This window comes from Triticum dicoccoides, unplaced genomic scaffold (genome assembly GCF_002162155.2).
Source record: "Triticum dicoccoides isolate Atlit2015 ecotype Zavitan unplaced genomic scaffold, WEW_v2.0 scaffold3843, whole genome shotgun sequence".
Lineage (NCBI taxonomy): Eukaryota > Viridiplantae > Streptophyta > Magnoliopsida > Poales > Poaceae > Triticum > Triticum dicoccoides.
This window is the reverse complement of record NW_021268140.1, coordinates 150,642-169,849: the sequence shown is the minus strand read 5'-3', so window position 1 is coordinate 169,849 and position 19,208 is coordinate 150,642. Positions and strand designations below refer to the sequence as shown.

At 42.3% G+C, this 19,208-nt stretch overlaps 1 protein-coding gene across 4 annotated transcripts in view; it reads right to left on the bottom strand.

Moving 5' to 3' along the window:
- The window catches only part of LOC119346076, a 27,015-nt gene extending 7,924 nt beyond the window's left edge, over positions 1–19,091 (bottom strand). The window contains exons 1-7 of one of the 4 annotated variants that reach the window (XM_037615799.1): positions 18,904–19,091; positions 18,627–18,683; positions 16,114–16,184; positions 14,477–14,580; positions 11,171–11,240; positions 7,597–7,853; positions 6,655–6,771 (exon numbers count right to left, since the gene is read on the bottom strand). In XM_037615799.1, coding sequence (XP_037471696.1) covers positions 6,655–6,771; positions 7,597–7,853; positions 11,171–11,240; positions 14,477–14,566 — 534 coding nt within the window. In that variant the 5' untranslated portion in view covers positions 14,567–14,580; positions 16,114–16,184; positions 18,627–18,683; positions 18,904–19,091. The remainder of the gene's footprint in view (positions 1–6,654; positions 6,772–7,596; positions 7,854–11,170; positions 11,241–14,476; positions 14,581–16,113; positions 16,185–18,626; positions 18,684–18,903) is intronic. The other 3 variants (XM_037615801.1, XM_037615800.1, XM_037615802.1) reach the window with 3 other exon arrangements.
- Positions 19,092–19,208: the final 117 nt, after the last annotated feature.

The following is a 19,208-nucleotide window of genomic DNA, read 5'->3' as shown; positions in this document are numbered from 1 at the left end:
ATTTGATTGTAGATGTTCCAATTGAAATGCTTCAGAAAGCTGCTACTAACAGCTTGGTACAAGGGCTATGTACCTCTGTATGGGTTGGAGGCATCATCTACCTCCAATATGCCGGTGACACCATCTTTTTTGTTGACAAGAACTTGGAAAGAGCACGGAACCTGAAATGGGTCCTAAACTACTTTGAGCAAGTCTCTGGTATCAGACTTAACTTTTAGCAAAAGTGAGCCCATTCCCATTAATATGGAAGATGATGAGCTACACCCTTCATAGATGTTCTTGGATGTAGTAAAGGTCAATTCCCTATTAAGTACCAAGGAATACCCCTCCAAAATGATAAGCTTAGAAGAGAGGATATCCAACCATTGATTGATAAGATTATTAAGAGAATGGCAGGCTGGAGAGGGAAACTCCTCTCTTATAAAGGAAGACCGGTCCTTATCCAGGCCTACCTGGCTAGTATTCCTATTTACTTGCTTGAAGCATCTTCAAATTCCTCAAATGGGCTATAGAACTCATTAACTCTTAGATGGCTATCCACCTCTGGAATGATTTTGAGGGCCATAGGAAATTGCACTTGGCTAATTGGAGATTATCTTGCATCTAGAAAGAATTTGGTGGTTTAGGTGTGCCAAATTTACAAGAGGTTAATATTTGCTTATTAGGATCATGCATTAAAAGATATAACTTGGAGCGGATAAGCCTTGGAAGATGATTATTGACCATAAGTACAAAACTGACAACCCAAATATTTTTACTAGTTCCTTTTGTCATAAAATCCATTAAATTTGGGTATAGATGGCATATAGGTAATGGTGCTAAACTTAGGTTTCAGGAAGATACTTGGTTTGGTACTTCCCCTCTAATTGTTCAATTTTGGCCACTTTATTCAGTCTGCAATGAGCCTTCTAAAACTATTGCAGAGGCCTGAGATGGTAACCAACTTAGGTTTACCTTTAAGAGAAATTTTACTGTCTGGATAATAGAGCAATGGTTCCAGCTTGCAGGTATTGCTAGAAGCATTTCATTTCATAATGATACTGATTCTTTAGTCTAGCAACTGGAGAACAAAGGTCATTACAATACTAGTTCTCTATACCATGCTATCAATTTTAGCAGAGTGCGGCGTGTGTATCTCCTTGCTATTTGGAAACTGGTAGTGCCCCAAAAAATCCACATCCTCCTTTCGTTGCTCTCTCATAATAAACTTATGACTAGAGACAATCTTAGAAAGAGACACATAATTAAACCCCTAGGCCGTCTTTTCTGTGTAGAAGATGAAAATATTCACAATCTCTTCTTTGACTACATAGTGGCCAAAGCTATATGGCCAACAATTAATGAACACTTGGGATTCCTCGAGGGAGAGACTACGAATCTGTTGCTAGGTTTTGGATTTCTAATAAGAATTCTAATCTTAATATTGTTTGTGCCGCTACCATGTGGTGTATTTAGAAGTTTAGGAGATTTTCAGTAACACCATGTGGTCTTCTATCAAGCAGGTTGGGTGGAATTTCTTGAAAACTGTCAGGCTTTGGATGTTCATCCTGGCAAAGGATCAAACAAAGGTAAGTTTGGAGGCCTTATGCAACTCCCTTTCAACTAACTTAAGGAAACCTCTGTTGATTCTGAGCGACTTTTTGTGCCTAGGTGAAGATAACAGGCCTCAAGCAACCTGTCTTTGGCTCTCCCACACGTGAAGAATGGCCTTTGCTAAAGAATGATGCATCAAGCCCTACATCACCTCTGGAGATCACCTAGTTGCGGACGGCTTCAACGAAAACATCACAAGATGTCCGGCATTTGTGAAGCTCCCTCTTTAGACTTGTTCTTCCTTTTAGATGTAGTTTTTGAGTTGTTGGAATATTTTGGTTGTAGCCCGGATCTCGTTTGTGTGGTTTCATTTATATGGAGCCAGCAAGAGCTTCCCTGTATTTCTAAAAAATATGTTCGCCAAGGTGGAGTTTGTTGGATGTATCACGTATTTTGTACGAGTTGTATTGCTTAGAGTCATACACTCTGTGCATAGGGTGCAGAGTCACGTTAAAGTCCATATCAAAGATAAATCCACTGTCAGTCTTAGGACCGAGTCAGTCTCATGGAATATAGTATAGTGGGTAGGAGCCCAAGGAATCTCGTTGAAGACAACAAAGACATGGTTACTCAAGTGCATGCCCTTGAGATGTATAATAGCCCTACGTCCTGCTATGCATTTTGTGAGAATGGTGATCTGAATGACTTGAATGGTTATCTGAATGTCTTTGGCAGAGGTCTTCGAGTCCTTTTATAGGCACCTTTTCTTCAGCATGATGTCTTGATTTTTCACTTATCTATGTTGAAGTGTATACGTGGATTGCCTAGCACTTTTCATAAGTTCAGACTTTTGGTTGCAGAGGCCAATGCATGAAGCTTACCATATTAGTTCAGACTTTTGGTTGCAGGGGCCAATGCATGAAGCTTACCATATTAGTTCAGACTTTTGGTTGTGTTGGCTAGTGCATGAAGATTAACATGGTATCAGTGCCAAAGTCTTGAATTCAAGTCCTAGCTTTCGCAATTTATCTAAAATTCTTGCTGCCCCCATCTGTGTCCACTTATAGGCCACTTGAGCCACACCTCCAAGTCTATTCACGTGTTGACTTCCCATGTCACACATGAGAGGGGGTGTTGAACTGTATGTGGATTGCCTAGCCTTTTTCATTAGCTTAGATATAATTTTGGTTGCGTTGGCTAGCGCATAAAGCTTAACATGGTATTAGAGACCAAGGTCTTGAGTTCAAGTGCTGGCTTTCTCAATCTATCTAAAATTGGTTGCTAACCCCCTCTGTGTCCACATACAGGCCTCTTGGGTCATGCATCTGAGACTATTCACGTGTTGACTTTCCGCGTCACACGTGAGAGGGGGTGTTGTAGTGCATATGTAGATCGTCTAGCCCTTTAAATAGTTGAGGCTAAACCTAGGCATGTGCAACCCGGCCCAAGCCTGGCACAAAAATAACAGGTTCATCTGGGCCAGGCTCGGGCTTTTAGTTTAGGCCCAAAATTAGCCTGGGCAAACCTGACCTGCACAGATCTAGAGACCTGGCAAACACCCGCCGCCCTATAAAACGTCGGTTTCCCATGCCTTATTGCTTCGTTCCCAAACAAACCACCTTATCCCCTTCCTCCTAACCCTAGACTGCCCCTTCACACATCCAGGGTTGCTCCCTTTTCTCCGCGGAGGCTGCCCTGCCATTCGACCCGCACGCTGCCGGTACGCACGATGACGGCGCCGCTCAGTATGCGCATAACTCTTCCCTGGCCTTCTCCATCCTACCACCACACAGATTAAATCACACAAAATAGATATGATACTCCTATCCCTATTTATTCAACACCTGCAAGTCCTCACCGTATTCCTTCCCTCTGGCCTATGCTCGATTTGCTGCTGCTGCATGGATCTAGCCCTGGAGCCTATTCTGGAGTCAAAACATACGTGGAGGAGAAATCAATACGGAATAGTATTTTTGTCTCATGTGGTGATGCACTCACGAATGAGTGATTCTTTTGTCTTCTTTCATTTGTCTCTTCTTTCTAAACCATCCAATGGATTTGTAGGCTTGTCAAGCCATGAGCATGTATTATGTACTATTCTCCGACAAGTATTTTTGGACGGAGGGAGTATTTTGTGTAGTTCGCGTGTATGTATGGATCTGAATATTTGTCCTCCATACTGCTACTGTTGTGTATTTTTTCTGACAAAATGCTACTACTAATGCTATATCCAATTCATTAGATCTCGTCTCTGATGTATATACGTGCTCTTCCATATTTTTTTATAGCTTGTCCAGTGAATGCACTAAAATCTACACGTATCTCGTTCTGCAAATTGTTTGATAACTGTGATTGTCGGGCATTCGAGCCAGACTCCGGGCTTATGCGTTCGACTGGGCTCAGGCTTGCAAAACACAAAAAATTGTTTGATCGAGCCGACGTCAGGCATGACTATTGAGTGTCAGGCTTTTTAAAGCCCAGCCGAAAACCTGGCCCGACCAAAGGAATGCCCAACTTTAGTTCAGACTTTTGGTTGCGTTGGCTAGTGCATTAAGCTTAACATGGTATCAGAGCCCAAGGTCTCAAGTTCAAGTCCTGGCATTCGCGTTTTACCTAAAATTTGTTGATGAATAACGAGTTCAAGTCTCTGTAGGGCTAGAAAAAAAGCTCGAAGCTCACGAGCTAAACGAGTAGCTCATGACTCGGCTCGAATCTGACTCGAACTCAATGAATAACGAGTCAAGCCGAGCTTTAGTTTAAGATCGTTTATAGATTGAGTTAAAGGAGCCGATCTCACAAGTACTCGTGTAACTCGTTAGGCTCCGTACAAAAGATCAGCCAAGCACACCATGCGTCCCTGGCGCACAAGACAAGGCCCAACCACTCAGGAGACTCACACGTCGCACGCGACGATTTCTCTCCTTCCATTTCCTATTCCTAGCAAAGTTATAGACGGCCAATTCCCCTCCTATCTTTCCTGTTTCTTTCTCATGTGAATCGTGACGCCGGCAGCTTCACGCCTGCGCCATTGATGATACCGACAATTGTAAGTTAAGCTCGTACATGCTTACAATTGTTTGTGAAGATTGTACATGTTTAATACGTACATTTTACATTCCCAAGTAATCATATTTATCATATTCGTAAGGTTTTATGTCCATATCCTTAACGAACTTAACAAGCTAAACGAGCCAGCTCACGAGTTATACGAGTCGAGCCAATCTTGGATTTTGGCTTGTTATAGTAAGGAGTCGAGTCAAGCTAGCTCGTTAACGAAACGAGCTTTAGCAAGCCGAGCTGGCTCGACTCGGCTCGAATTCCAGCCCTACCCCTCTGTGCCCACGTATACGCCTCTTGAGCCATACCTCTAGGTCTATTTATGTTTTGACTTCCTGCGTCACATGTGAGAGGGGTGTTGAATTGTATATGTGGATTGTTTAGCCCTTTCTATCAATTCAGACTTTCGGTTGCATTGGCAAGTGCATGAAGCTTAACAATCTAATCCTCTACAAAATTAGGAACATATCTTCTAGTTACAATAGAATCCCTATTCCTCCCGGTACCTACCTTTGTACGACCGTCTCTAGGCCTCGGGGACCCTAGGCACTCTTTGGTAGACTTGGCCCATCCACGCCCATAGGGTATGTACCTTCGATAGTTCAACACTACTCCCCGACAACCTCATATATTGTGGGAAATGTAAGCAATGCCAAACATAATAGCACAGGCACGCCGAGGGAGTGGGTGGCATGTGTCGGCACCCGGTCGACCAGTGTGCAATACTGTAGCAATATGAATGAGAAGAGCACTCGTAGTCCTGAAGATGTAGGCCTCATGTTCAAACTCCGTCATCAAACGGCGTACCTTTGTGACATATTGTTGTGATTGTTGTCCTTGTATGATCGTCTCCCCCTCATATGTCTAACATGCATTGCACTATTGCATATCACCATCAAATAACCCCATTGGATGTTTGTGGGTTATTTTGCAACCGTGGAGGGATATGGCACCAAGGATGCAACACTTTCTTCTTTCCTTTGGCGTAAAGAGTAGTGAACATTTTTTCTTCAATGATACCCGGACCAAGTACAATTTTTATATTAGAGTATTTTTTAATGTTTTACCCCCTAGTCTTTGGAGTGTCAACAATGACCTGATTTATCTATTTTTCTGTCTTTTCCCAACATTTGTGTTTTATTCCATATGTCATATGCCACATGACACTAACCCACTTACAACAATAACAATAAAGCCTTTAGTCCACATGACACTAACCCACTTAAAAGGTTAAATTTGTTGGATGCGGTAAACTATGGAATAAGAGCGTGGTAAGAAAAAGGAAAAACAATAATCAAGTAGGCACTCAGAAAGAGCCACCAACTGTAGAGTAAAAGGTTAATTTTACTCTTGCTAATAAAAATTTCTAGCAGTGCTCTTCTCTACATTTCCATAATAGAGAATCATCCTACGATCAAAATGATCAAGCATGTCAATGGAATGTTAAGAGACATCCATGAGAAGGGATTGAAAGCATGATCACTTTTCCCAAAGCAGGAATCCATTATCATTAACCAAACAGCAATATAACAACCAACGTATTTTTGCGTTTTGTGACTTGTGTAAATTGAAATAAATACCCCAAACACCAAGTATCCCACACATTCAACTTCAATAAACAAGAATACTTGTTAGGAATTCCTAGTTTGAAAGCCTGACAACCAATTATAGTTACTAAATGTAAATTTCTACTAAATAATAAACAAGAAGAAATTAAATCATCCTTGACAAAATAGAAGACTGAGAAAACAACACGTTTAAACAAAAAAGTAGTCCCACCATGGAAAATGGTATCACTCTTCTTTAGGGAAACAAAAAGGGTATGTTAACTAATTATCAATCAACGGCTCATTCAGCTCACTATGGTATTTGGAACTATGATGTAGATTTATGTTAGTTGCATATGAACTTTAACATATGATGTAGAACCTTGTTAATTGCACATGATCTTTACCACCCTTGAAAAATGTGTTTGTTGGCATTTGAAAACGGTTTATAGCACTATTGAGAAGGATGAGATCAAATAGGAATTTTTCATCAAGCAATGAATGACAGTTCAATTACCTGTGAAAGAGGGGCGCTCCAACCTTTTTCAAGGGACCAATCAAGCGCTGGCCTCAGGTCCTTGGGATGGGCAACCCAACATCCACCTTCACCTAATGGTATTTCAGGACAAATTATCTGTAGACCAAGTAGAAAAAGTACAATACAACTCATATTAAATGTAACCACCAAATGTAGCAATAAATGCAGGTATTGTAAAATATACACTAGTGCAACGAAAAACGAAATAAGTTTGTTATCCTTACAAATAAAAGCCAAAGAGAAAACATTACATTATACATACAACAACAAAACTATGTGCGTAGAGAGATGTTCAAATCCTTTTGCTAGAATAGAAAGCATTGCCTTCTTTTGGATGCCATACCGCTCATACTTTGGCTGAGACCAGTCTCAATTTTTCATCTATAGCACCAGCAAAATTTGGTACCAACAACACCAGTGGTAGATAAATTTATGTGGTTCTTCTAGTGTTATGAATGTGAATTTTTTTAAAGAAATGTCTGTCTTAGCATTAAGGATCATTACATGTTTGGTAAGTTAAAACTTGTATTGTAGTCCCTTCTCCGTTTCACATTATCGCCATCACCAATACAACACATTAATATTTAGTATAATTTGCAAATATAGCAAGCACAACATGAAATCAGCATGCATGCAACATGTTCAATAAATAATTATGTGCAAATATTGCAAGCATAAAAACGTAAGTCAAAAAAGCAAAATAACTTGTGTAAAAAAAAGGATAATAAATTGAGAAATCATTATATGCAAATAAACAAGAATACTATTCATACTCCTACCCTCATGTGATTTTCTGAACATGAAAATTTTGATAACTTTTTGAACAAAGCAATTAATGAGTTCAAATAACAGTGGATAGCTATTTGATTTCACGGAAGGGCCAGGCAAGTGTCATTTGTGTTCACCATAATAAATTATTACCTTAACTTTGTCATCATCCAGCAACTCGATAATTTTCCCGGTCCAGAAACAATCAGTGTACCACCAATCAATCAAGTCACCTACTTTCCAAGGACTGCTTACAACTGCTACAACATCCATTTGTTGCCCATGCTCACAAATATCATTCTCCCAACACCACTGAGGAAAAGGAGGTCGTAGCATGATCTCCCTATTCTGACTTGCTTTCTGATTACGGCATTTTGGGGGAATTTTGTAGAGTCTATTCCATTTCCTTCCTGTCAATACATAAAAGAAATAATTTAGAAAACTAGAGCTGACAGTCTCACAAAAATTATGTGCTATTCCAGGTCTGTTAGCATAATTGTACAGTATTTTACTCTTCTAACCGAAAGTCCAGCACTCAAAATCAAAAAAAAATGCTGATACATTTTCAACTCAACTTCACACTAGCAGTGTACAACATCTATCAGAATTAAAACACGGCAAAAAATCTTGCTAAGTTGACTTAGTCAATGGAGGGCAGATTCGCCTATTCCCACCTCTAGAGCGGTATCTAGTGCGGCACTTGTGTTGCACTCTCCATAGCAACGAGGTGGAGTTGCTCCTCCACAACCTTGTGCTGCTTCAGGTGGCACTAGAGCCTTGTTGATCCACAATAGTTCGTGGTTTTCTCTTTGAGAGTGAATTACAGCAAGCAATGAAGCACTTGGAGAAGAGAATAGATGTTGCAGAACAACATATCAAAGCATCGTGTGAAGATCTTAACCAAAGATTCGATCAGCTGGTTGAGATGATAATAAAATGTGTTCCCCTGCTACCAATGAAAAAGATTTATCAAAAGAGGAAGAACACGTTCAATGACGAAGAAAGGGATGTAATCTTGGTGCAACACTACCACAAGAACGTACAGTTCAGCATACTTCAAGAAGGCCAACTTATGTTGAAGCTTTTGAAGGTGAAGAATATGATGATGTCCTTGAAGAATCTGATCTCTATGCATATCGAAGAGTACCTAATTGCCAGGTATACATATAAGTGAACGTTGAGATCCCAATGGAAGGTTGATATTGAAGGGTGCCTTGATTGGTTATATGAAGTGGAGACTTTCTTTGAGGTCATGGATATTCCGAAAGACCAGAGTTCCTTTGGTCGCGCACAAGCTGAAAGGAGGAACGATGCATGGTGGCATCGCCTTCAAGAAGAATGTAGGCTTATAGGAGAACTTGGCAAATGAAGAGTCTTTTGAAAGGGGGATTTTTGCCTGTTGATATGTTAAGATCCTATTTATCCAATTTCAGAACTATGCTCAAGGAAATAAGATTGTTTCATATTACACGGAGGAGTTTCCAATGCTACAAGTAGGGTGCAACCTTGACGAGACTCAAGATCAACAAGTCGCAAGGTACATCAATGATGCTATTCAAGATCGATTGATAATGCAGCAAATATGGTCCGTTGATCAAGCACAAGCTATAGCCATAAAGGTCGAGAGGTTTGTCAGGACAAAAAAGACAACTAAGACCCCATATCCTCATACCGAAGGCTCATCGAAGAGTTACACTAATAGACTGGAGGAAAAGACCGCTCCACCAAAGGCAAAACGATCGACTCATCCCGAAGCAAACTAGAGGGCACTTAAAGGCCCAAAATGCCCCAAAATGCTATGAATGTGGTGACCACGTATCCAGCGATTGTCCACTGCGAAAATTTGTTAACACAACTATCCATGATGGTGAAGACGATGAGGAAGAATACGAATATGAAGATGTAGAGGGACAAGAGGTTTGTCAAGAAGGTGGAGAGGTGGTATGTGTGATTCAGCGTCTCCTATGCTCCACACCACAACCTTACAACACACAACGAAAAAAAATATTTGAGAGCAAATGCATGGTGATGACAAGGTGTGCAAATTAGCGATTGATAGTTGCAGCTGCGAGAATCTTATCTCCCATAATTTGATGAACCATTTAAAGCTTGAAACTCATGACCATCCAAATCCCTTCACTATTGGGTGGATCAAGAAAGGAGTGAATATGAGGATCACCGTACAATGCGACCTGCTACTTTCTTTGTACATGAATTATTGCATAAATGTGTTGTGTGGTGTGATTGATATGAAGGTCCAGCATGTTCTTCTTGGGAGACCTTAGCAATTTGATCTGGATGCATAAAGGGAAGAAAAAATTCTTATTCTTTTATTTGGACCAAGAAAAATATCATTATTCTACCAAACCAAATTGATGGCAATACCTCTAAGGAGGAGGGGAGAAGTATGTTAACTATCTCCCACACCTCTAATGAGTTTATAGAAGACTTGAAGAAGGCAAACTTGTTTGCTACAATTATTGTAAAGGGAGAAGAGCACTTGACAATTGCATCTCTGACAAAGGTACGTGGCTTATTAGTTGAATTTCGTAACATACTTGGAGAGCCACAAGGCCTACCACCGATGAGAGAAATTCAACACAGAATTGACTTGATTCCAGGAGCGAGTCTTCCTAATCTTCCACACTACCGAATTAGCCCAAACGAGCATGATATATTGAAGGAGAAAGTGGAGGAATTGTTGCAAAAGGCGCACATTCAATGAAGTATCAGGCCATGTGTTGTACCAGCCCTGCTCACGCCAAAGAGAGATGGATCTTGGCGCATGTGTGGACAGTTGAGCCATCAACAAAATCACCGTAAGGTAAAGATACCCTAGATATGTTGGATCAGCTTAGTGGAGCAAGAGTGTTCACAAAGCTAGATCAAAGAAGTGGTTATTATCAAATTCGTATCAGAGCCGAGGATGAATGGAAAACAACCGTAAAGATAAAGGAAGGGTTGTTTGAATGACTAGTCATGCCATTTGGACTCTCAAATGAATCAAGTCCTTCGACCCTTCTAGTCCAATTTGTTGTGGTTTATTTTGATGACATCTTGAAGCAAATGAGAATGAAGCCTTTGATCACATTTCAAAGGTGCTAGGAGTAATAAAGGAAAATGAGCTCTACGTCAACTTGAAGAAATGTGTTTTCCTGCAAACACAACTTTTTTTCCTAGGATCTGTCATAACATGTGACAGTATTCGTGTTGATGATTCTAAGGTTGAAGCAATCCGAGAATGGCCAACTCTGAAGACCGTTTCGAAGGTAAGAATTTTTTTATGGCATTGCAACTTTCTATGGACGATTTGTGAAGAATTTCAACAACTATCATGGCACCAATTACCGAGTATCTGAAGAAAGGAAAGTTGCAATGGACAGATGCGGCTGAAGCTAGTTACAATGAGATCAAGCAAAAACATGTCTTGGTGCTACCTATTTAAACAAGAATTTTGAGTTGGAGTGTGAAGTTAATTGAAGGCAGAAATGGAGTACTTGTCAGCAAGAATCGTATGCAGTTTTCCAAGCTTTAAAAACTTTGTAAGTCTATTTGCTGCCTAAAGAGTTCATCGTTTACACTAAAATCAATCCAGCATTTTAGAAATCAAAAGCATGTTGATCATATGCTAGCACTCGGGGCAGACCTAGAGCACAAAATAACAAATTTCAAAGAAGAAACTAATATTATTGGATTCTTGATTTCTCAGCATAAAACAATTCCTTACTTTCATCTGGATAGTCTATATACTCCACCTGACACTCCATGTGACCACTCCTGATACACATATCGGTGATCTGAAAGTAAAATTGAGATGATTTAGCTACATCCAATCTCACAATACAAAACAAAATAGGCCTTTGTCCAAACAAAGAAGTAACAATATGCCAGGTGAAACGTACGAGATGGATTATCACAAAATGAGATAAGCAGAATATTAGTTAAGGTACATTTCTTTCAAATGCACATTTTTTACATTTTTTTTACAGGAAGACTGTATAGTAGCCCCCGAGCACCATGGTTCTAACTCTTGGCTAGAGAGACACACACCCCAACTAAACCACAACACTAAGAGATGGCTAACGTCAACGACATACGAAATAATGAATCCAAGTGCACTGCTAGATGTCTACATCAAAACCATCATGGATTGTGCTTGGTCCTCTAGGGTGGACATTATGCCAACAGAAAGTAGTGACACCTTACGAATTCTGCCCTATAGGGTGTCATCCTCCTGTTTGGTAGTCCATTGTCAATCATCAAGGTACCAACCAAACTCATGAGACATGTACTTATTGAGATCTAGTTTGATCTTGATACGGCGGCCACCATGGACTACACTTTGTCAAGCACTAAAAGTACCAAGTGTCGCAAGTGCTGGTATACATATGGCCAAGATATAGCATGAAAAGATGAATCCTCACCTTTAGGCATGTCCATCTATCGAGTAAATAGCATAAAACCACCACAATTTGGGTTAGGGTTTTGGAAAACCACCACATTTTGACTTTGCTCCCAATACTGCCAATAGTGTGCTAATTTTTCATAAAAAACACTGATGGCGCAGTTGGTTAGTTTTGACTGTGCATATGAAAAGCCGGGCCCACATGTAAGCACGGACATGGCACAAAATGTCAACTCCATATGTATCGACCGTTAAGTTGGGTGTGGCCATGTGGGGCCCACCCATCAGCATCAACCCTCCTCTCTCAAACTATTTGCTCTCTACAACACTTCCTCGAACAGCTTGCGTGCATGTTGGTGCAATTGCGACCGGATCATAAGTTGATCCTCCTTGCCACCAATATGGCAATGCCATGCCGCTCATCCCCGTTGCATGTGCCATTGAGTTGGACCACACCACGCCGATCATCCTGTCACCTGTGCAGTTCTACCAACGAAAATGTCCCTACTGAGCTCGCAAAAGTTGAGGGCGTCGCCGCCGAGCAATTCGCCAGCAAAGCGTTTGGGGAGGCGGGGCTCCCATCCCTCAAAGCATCCCTCTTCCTCCACAAATCGTTGTCGCAGCCTCTTGTCTTTGACATCCCCCCTCGCAAGCCCCTGGCGACGGCGACGTGTTGCTGACTAGGCACACCGGCCTTGGTCCCTAAGATGGAATGTGTCGCAGCTGCACGTCACGATCTTGCCGGGTAGGCCGCAGCATCACGCACATACAAATCAAACTGCCCAGAAGACACATGCATGTAGAGTTGACGTTGATGGATCCTTCAGGCTAGGTAGCTTCACACGTGCAGTAAACTACTAGCCACCGGATGCCTGGTCGATCTAGAGTAGGACAACTCGGCGAAACAATCATGAACATCGGGGTCGCCGCAGCAGCTGGCACGGCATGCTAGCTGCGAGCATGTGCACGCAACTCTAGGCGCGATGGTGTGACAAGGTGGCTGCGGCAGGCAGGAGGAGATCACCAGCATTACAGCCAGAGCCCAGGTGAGCCAAAGGAGGTCCTAGAGGTACCAAGTGACGGACAACATGAAGACCATGCCATCGATTTACACCGATTCAGTCCAATTAATTTGGAAGACAATGGGAGGTGAAGATAATGGACATGGTGGTTTGGCTCAGGGTGGACATTGGTTGCGACCACGAGAAAAAGTGGACTTTGTTGTTAAGCCAAGACGCAACGCTCATGGCCGGCAGCGACAATGTCGAGTGTTTCCTGGACGGTGCTCGACGCCAGCTCACCATGGGGGAAGTGTGCCATGACCAACGCACACTACGGCCATAGCTGGCAGCATCAGCACATGCAAGTATTTGAGAGAATGCCTCTAACATCCACATGACGTCCATCGCTTACAATCATTATGTCATGCGACATTTGCCTGATGAGTGGGCCCAACCCATCATAAACGGGGTAATTAACCAATTGTGTCATCAGTGTTTTTGCGAAAAAATAGCCCCAATATCAATGGTGTTGGGAACGAAGTTAAAATGTGGCGATTTTCCAGAACCCTAACACTGATTGCGGTTGTTTTATGCTATTTACTCCTGTCTAATCCTATTAATGATGGTATGCTACTTGGCACTCCTACCATTGTCAGGTTGGATGAGGTATGATACATAAGCAAGAGAGAAAATAATCATTCTAAGAGAAGCTAAAGGCAAAATTGGCGTTTAAATTTGAGACATTACACGCATAAGAGGAGATCTCTACAAATGGAGGGTGTCAAACAAAAGATTTTGGAGTTGCAGCTTTAAACTTCAACTTGGCATGGAAAAAAAATACTTAAGACATAGTGCAAATTAACAAACACGGCAAAATATGAGAATGTCAAAGTTGAATCAATACTCTTGATCATACTCCTCTTGTTCGAGTTTACAAGGCCCTTCTTGAAAGAACACTAGTTCCAAGGCAAAGCAAATAGGGAGAGAGAATTAGTGTGATTTGATGCCAAAAACGCTCATAACAAGGGGAAAATGGCTTGCATGAATGAAGGGGAATTAATGTCGATTTGGAAACCGAGTAAATACCACCGCAGTTAGGAGGGGAATAGATGAAGGGCCTTGTAATCTCAAATTTTAAGATTTGGGAAGGGGCCTAATACACCCGAACAGAGGAGTACTTTTCCAATGAGGTAAAAGACAAAGATATAGCTACATAATTAAGGTACTAAATTATGAAATGTGTCATAGTGACCACAAAAAGTAAATAATACTTCCTCTGTTCCATAATATAGAGCATATAGCTTACTATTTTTATAAGTCAAACCTTGTATAGTTCGATCAGGTTTACTAAGAGAAATATTAACATTACTACCAAATAAATACAATATCAAAGTAGGTCCCATGATGTATCTGATGATATATATTTGGTGTCATAAATTTAGACATTTTTCTCTATATATAAACTTGTCAAAGTTTACCAAACTTAAATCTTCAAAAATCTAGAGAGTATAATTTAGGAAAGTATCATGTATGAAAATGCATATGAATAGTAATTTGACAAAACGTACTAAAGAGAGATGTATTTACATACATGAACAAGCAAGGTTAAAGAAATTGCAAGTTGTACCTTGCACCGGAACCATGCACCCCTATAACCAACATTATAGGATCTTATCTCTACGGCATCTCCAACTTTAAACGGAAGTATTAGGTCCATTCTGAGCCACCCAACTACAATAAAAAGTTGTGTTAACTACGAAGATTAAGAATCACACACTCAACTAAGTTAAATAAAATGCATACATTAATATCAACACTAAACTACATAAATAAATAATTGTACGGATTAATCAGTGAATCGGCCCATTAACTAAATTTATCGGTAACACGTTTATCGGTAGGTTAACTAGGGCCATATCTATATATCTTAGGCTACATAGCAACATGCAATGTACTAAATGCCTAAATATGCTATTGTACACATGAATATAACAAGGAAAACTGCGGCTGCTAGGGCACGCCATTGATAGGGGACAGGAGCGGCGCCAGCGACTGCTCAAGTGGTCGGGGAGGGGGCGGCGAGCTCCAGGGATCGACTGGACCCAGGAGTTGGGGGAGGGGGCGGCTGCTTGGGGAGGGGGGCGATGACCTGGAGCGGGAAGGGATGCAAGCTCAGGGAGCGGGCGGCGAGCTCATCTGCCATGCTCTATGCTGGTCAATTGGATCGATCCTAGAGGAGTGAGGGATGGGGCAGTGAGCCCGAGCAGGAGGAACAACTGGGTGCCTGGATCCTGGAGGAGTGCAGGCGCCTCTCGCGGACGGCGGCGGCTGCTACTCCTCGCCTCCTCCAACGACTAGGGGAGGGGAGGGTAAGAAGGGAGGGAACGGGCTTGACCTAAAACGCCCAGTTTCGGGGTAAAAGAGGGAGCGGGCGAAAATTTTGGAGCCCGAGTTTCTCTCTCCCTCTATTCAGCTAATCTGCCCACATGGATAAATCGGCCTGACAGCCGATTAATCAGCTAGACCAACTAATGCGATGGATACGGGTTATCGCATCCATGACCTATGGATTCAAAATTAACCGACCGATTAACTGAAATATTGGCTGATATTTAGAACAATGCTTAATAGTCACTTGAGGCTTAATTAGCGAGAGAGACCAAAGTAAATTGGGGTTACGGAATTTGATTTGGAAAATATTGTCAACTTGCCTGGGTTTAGTGGAGATGGCAACTTCGTGAAAGATGAGCTTTGATAGGGGAATTGCAAAATGGGATTGGGTCATAGGCTATCAACGAATTGTACTTTGAAACCACCATAATCAACAAAATGGATTGGGTCATTCTTTACCAGGATTTTATGCCATCCTATAAGGAGATATGTTTCAGTGAAATGTGCTTTGAAACCACCATAATCAAGAGATGCAGGACTCTCCCTGTCATCGCCCCCTTTATGTACGATAACAAGAACATCTATTGGAACTTCTAACAGGATTCCCAATGATATGTGATATATGCAACAATAGCAACACGGGGAGAAACACCACTTTCCCAAGTGCCCTACCCTCCTCAACTTGCGTTCTAGTAGTGCATAAGTAAAGATGTATCGACATTTAGGAATGTATGTGGTTAATCCAGTTTCTTTTCTTTGCCCTCGACTTAACCACTGGAACGTGCATAGAGCAACGCATAAATCTCATCATGAAACAATATCACCATACGGACCACTGGAAAACTTTGGTGCGGCAATAAATGCTGGATTTACCTGAATCTGAATTTCTTGGTGTTCCCGACCCGTCCCAAGCCCACGCGTATCTTTAAAAACCTGAGACTTTTCTGCACAAAAACAAAACGATTTGAGTCGAGAACTACTCTGAACATGGAACCTGTTGAAAAAAATTAGGTTTGGGAACTAGCCACATCGATGCGCCATCGATGGGGATTTATTTTGCCGGTCAACAAAAAGACATTGGTGATTTTTTTTGCAGAGGAGGCGGCACGGGGTCAAGGGAAGAGGGGCGGAGGAGGGGAAGGGGAAGACGGCGCACCTGAACTCCGCGGGAGAATCAACCGGTGGAAGACACCCCACGCCGCGTGGCCGGGAAGAAGGCCTCCCGGAGGAGAGGGGTGGCGCACCTAGACTCCACGACGTCTAAATATGCTATTGTACACATGAATATAAAAAGGGAAACTGCGGCTACTAGTGGTGCCATGGACAAGGGACGGGGATGGCGCCGGCGACTGCTCGAGTGCTCGAGGAGGGGGCGGCAAGCTCGAGGGATCGACTGGATCCTCGAGGAGTTGGAGGAGGGGACGGCTGCTTGGGGAGGGGCACGATGACCTAGAGCAGGAAGAAGAAGGGATGCGAGCTCGGGAAGGGGCGGCGAGCTCGTCTGCCGTGCTGCTCTGCTAGTTGACTGGGTCGATCCTAGAGGAGTGAGGGTTGGGGCGGCAAACTCGAGCAGGAGGAAGAAGCTGGGTGCCTAGATCCTAGAGTGGTGGGCCTCTGGCTGACGGCGCCAACAGCTGCTCGGGGCGGGGACGGCTGTTGCTGCTCCTCGCCTCCTCCAACAAGGGTAACGAGGAGAGGGGAGGGTAAGAAGGGAGGGAGCGGGCCTGACCTAAAAGCCCAGTTTTGGGGTAAAGGAGGGAATGGGCCAAAATTTTGGAGCCCAAATTTCTCTCTCCCTTTATTCAGTTAATCGTCCCACATGGATAAATCAGCCCACATGGATAAATCAGCCTGACAGCCGATTAATCAGCCAGACCAGCTAATGCGATGGATATGGGTTATCGCATCCATGACCTGTGGATTCAGGAGGTGCAATGGGAGAGAAAAAATACCACACGCACCTAACATAATAACCATGACTCAAGACCCGAATAGGTCCACGTCCTTTACTTCAACATGGCATCTTATCAGTCTTGTTGTTTATCCTTCTTCCCACTCTCGCTGACGGACATGCATGGTCATAGATGGTTTCTTTCATCTCCAATTTGTTTTTGTTGAGGTGTTCATTTTCCATTTGAATCAGCATCGGTACAAAAGAAAGACGGGTCATGCACTACTAATTAACGTTGCATCCTAAACAACATTATAAAATTATTAACATGTGAAACAACATCATATTCAGATTCTACGCATTTTTCTAATCAAATTTCATATATTGGAGTTAGGGTTTAAAAGATATGATTTTTTGAAGCATTTGAATCTATACCTAAATAGCATTTAAAAATGATTAACAGGTAAAAATAAGATCATATTCATATTCTACACATTTTTCTAATCAATTTTCATATATAACATGTTAAAATTAAAGTTACGGTTTAAAAGATATGAATATTTTAAAAAAGCATTTGAATCTATATTTAAAAAAAATCTAGACAAACAATGGGTTTATTAACCAAAATCTCAGGAGGTTTTCTGCAAAAAGCGACATGTTTTTTATTCTCACTTAAAATAGGACTGCAGGTTGATTAACCGAAACCTCAGGGGGGGTTTCTCACTTAAATCAGGACCACATGTTGATTTCACGAAAGTACGGGGACTTTTTTGCAAAATGTGTGACGACGAATGAACAAAAGCCATCGACAATTTATTATTAAGTGAAGATATCGACCGATATTTAGAACAGTGCCTAATAGTCACTTAAGGATTAATTAGCGAGAGAGACCAAAGTAAATTGGGTTGATTTGGAAAATATTGTCAGCTTGCCTAGGTTCAGTGGAGATGGCAACTTGGTGAAAGATGAGCTTTGATAGGGGAATTGCAAAATGGGATTGGGTCATAGGCTATCAACGAAATGTACTTTGAAACCACCATAATCAACAAAATGGGATTGGGTCATTCTTTACCATGATTTTATGCCAACCTATAAGCAGATGTGTTTCAGCGAAATGTACTTTGAAACCACCATAATCAAGAGATGCCAGGCCTCTCCCTGTCATCGCCCCTTTATGTACGATAACAAGAACATATATTGGAACTTCTTTTAACTGGATTTCCCTTACAGTATACATACGCTGAATGATATGTGATATACGCAATAATAGCAACACGGGGAGAAACACCACTTTCCGAAGTGCCCTACCCTCCTCTACTTGCGTTCTAGTAGTGCATAAGTAAAGATGTATCGGCATTTAGAAATGTATGTGGTTAATCCGTTTTCTTTTCTTTGCCCTCGACTTAACCACTGGAATGTGCATAGAGCAGAGCATAAATCTCATCATGAAACAATATCAGGAAAACTTTGGTGTGGCAATGACTGCTGGATTTACCTGAATCCGAATTTCTTGGTGTTCCGACCCGTCCCAAGCCCACGTATCTTGAAAAACCTGAGATTCCGCACAAAAACAAAACGATTTGAGTCGAGAACTACTCTCAAGACGGAACCTGTTGAAACAAATTAGGTTTGGGAACAAGCCAGATCGATGCGCCGTCGATGGGGATTTCTTTTGCCAGTCAACAAAGAGACATTGGGGATTTTTTTGCAGAGGAGGCGGCGCGGGGTCGCGGGGGAGAGATGGGGGGAGAGGGGAATGGAAGGCGGCGCACCTGAACTCCGCGGGAGAATCGACCCAGGCGGAAGACACCACGCGCCGCGCGGCCGGGGAGAGGAAGGCCTCCCGGAGGAGGAGGAGGCGGCGCACCTGGATTCGGCGAGGGCGGTCGGCGGAAGCGCCGTGCGGCGAGAGGGGCGGGGGCGAGAGAGGGTTTCGGGGGGCCAAATTTGGAAAATCTGGTGGTTCTCGACCTCTCGGCTAATCAGGTTTACAAGTGCACAATTTTATTTTATTTTTGAGTCTCGTTTACAAGTGCACAAAAGTTCAGAGATTTACCTGTGGGCTTTTCCTGTTGGG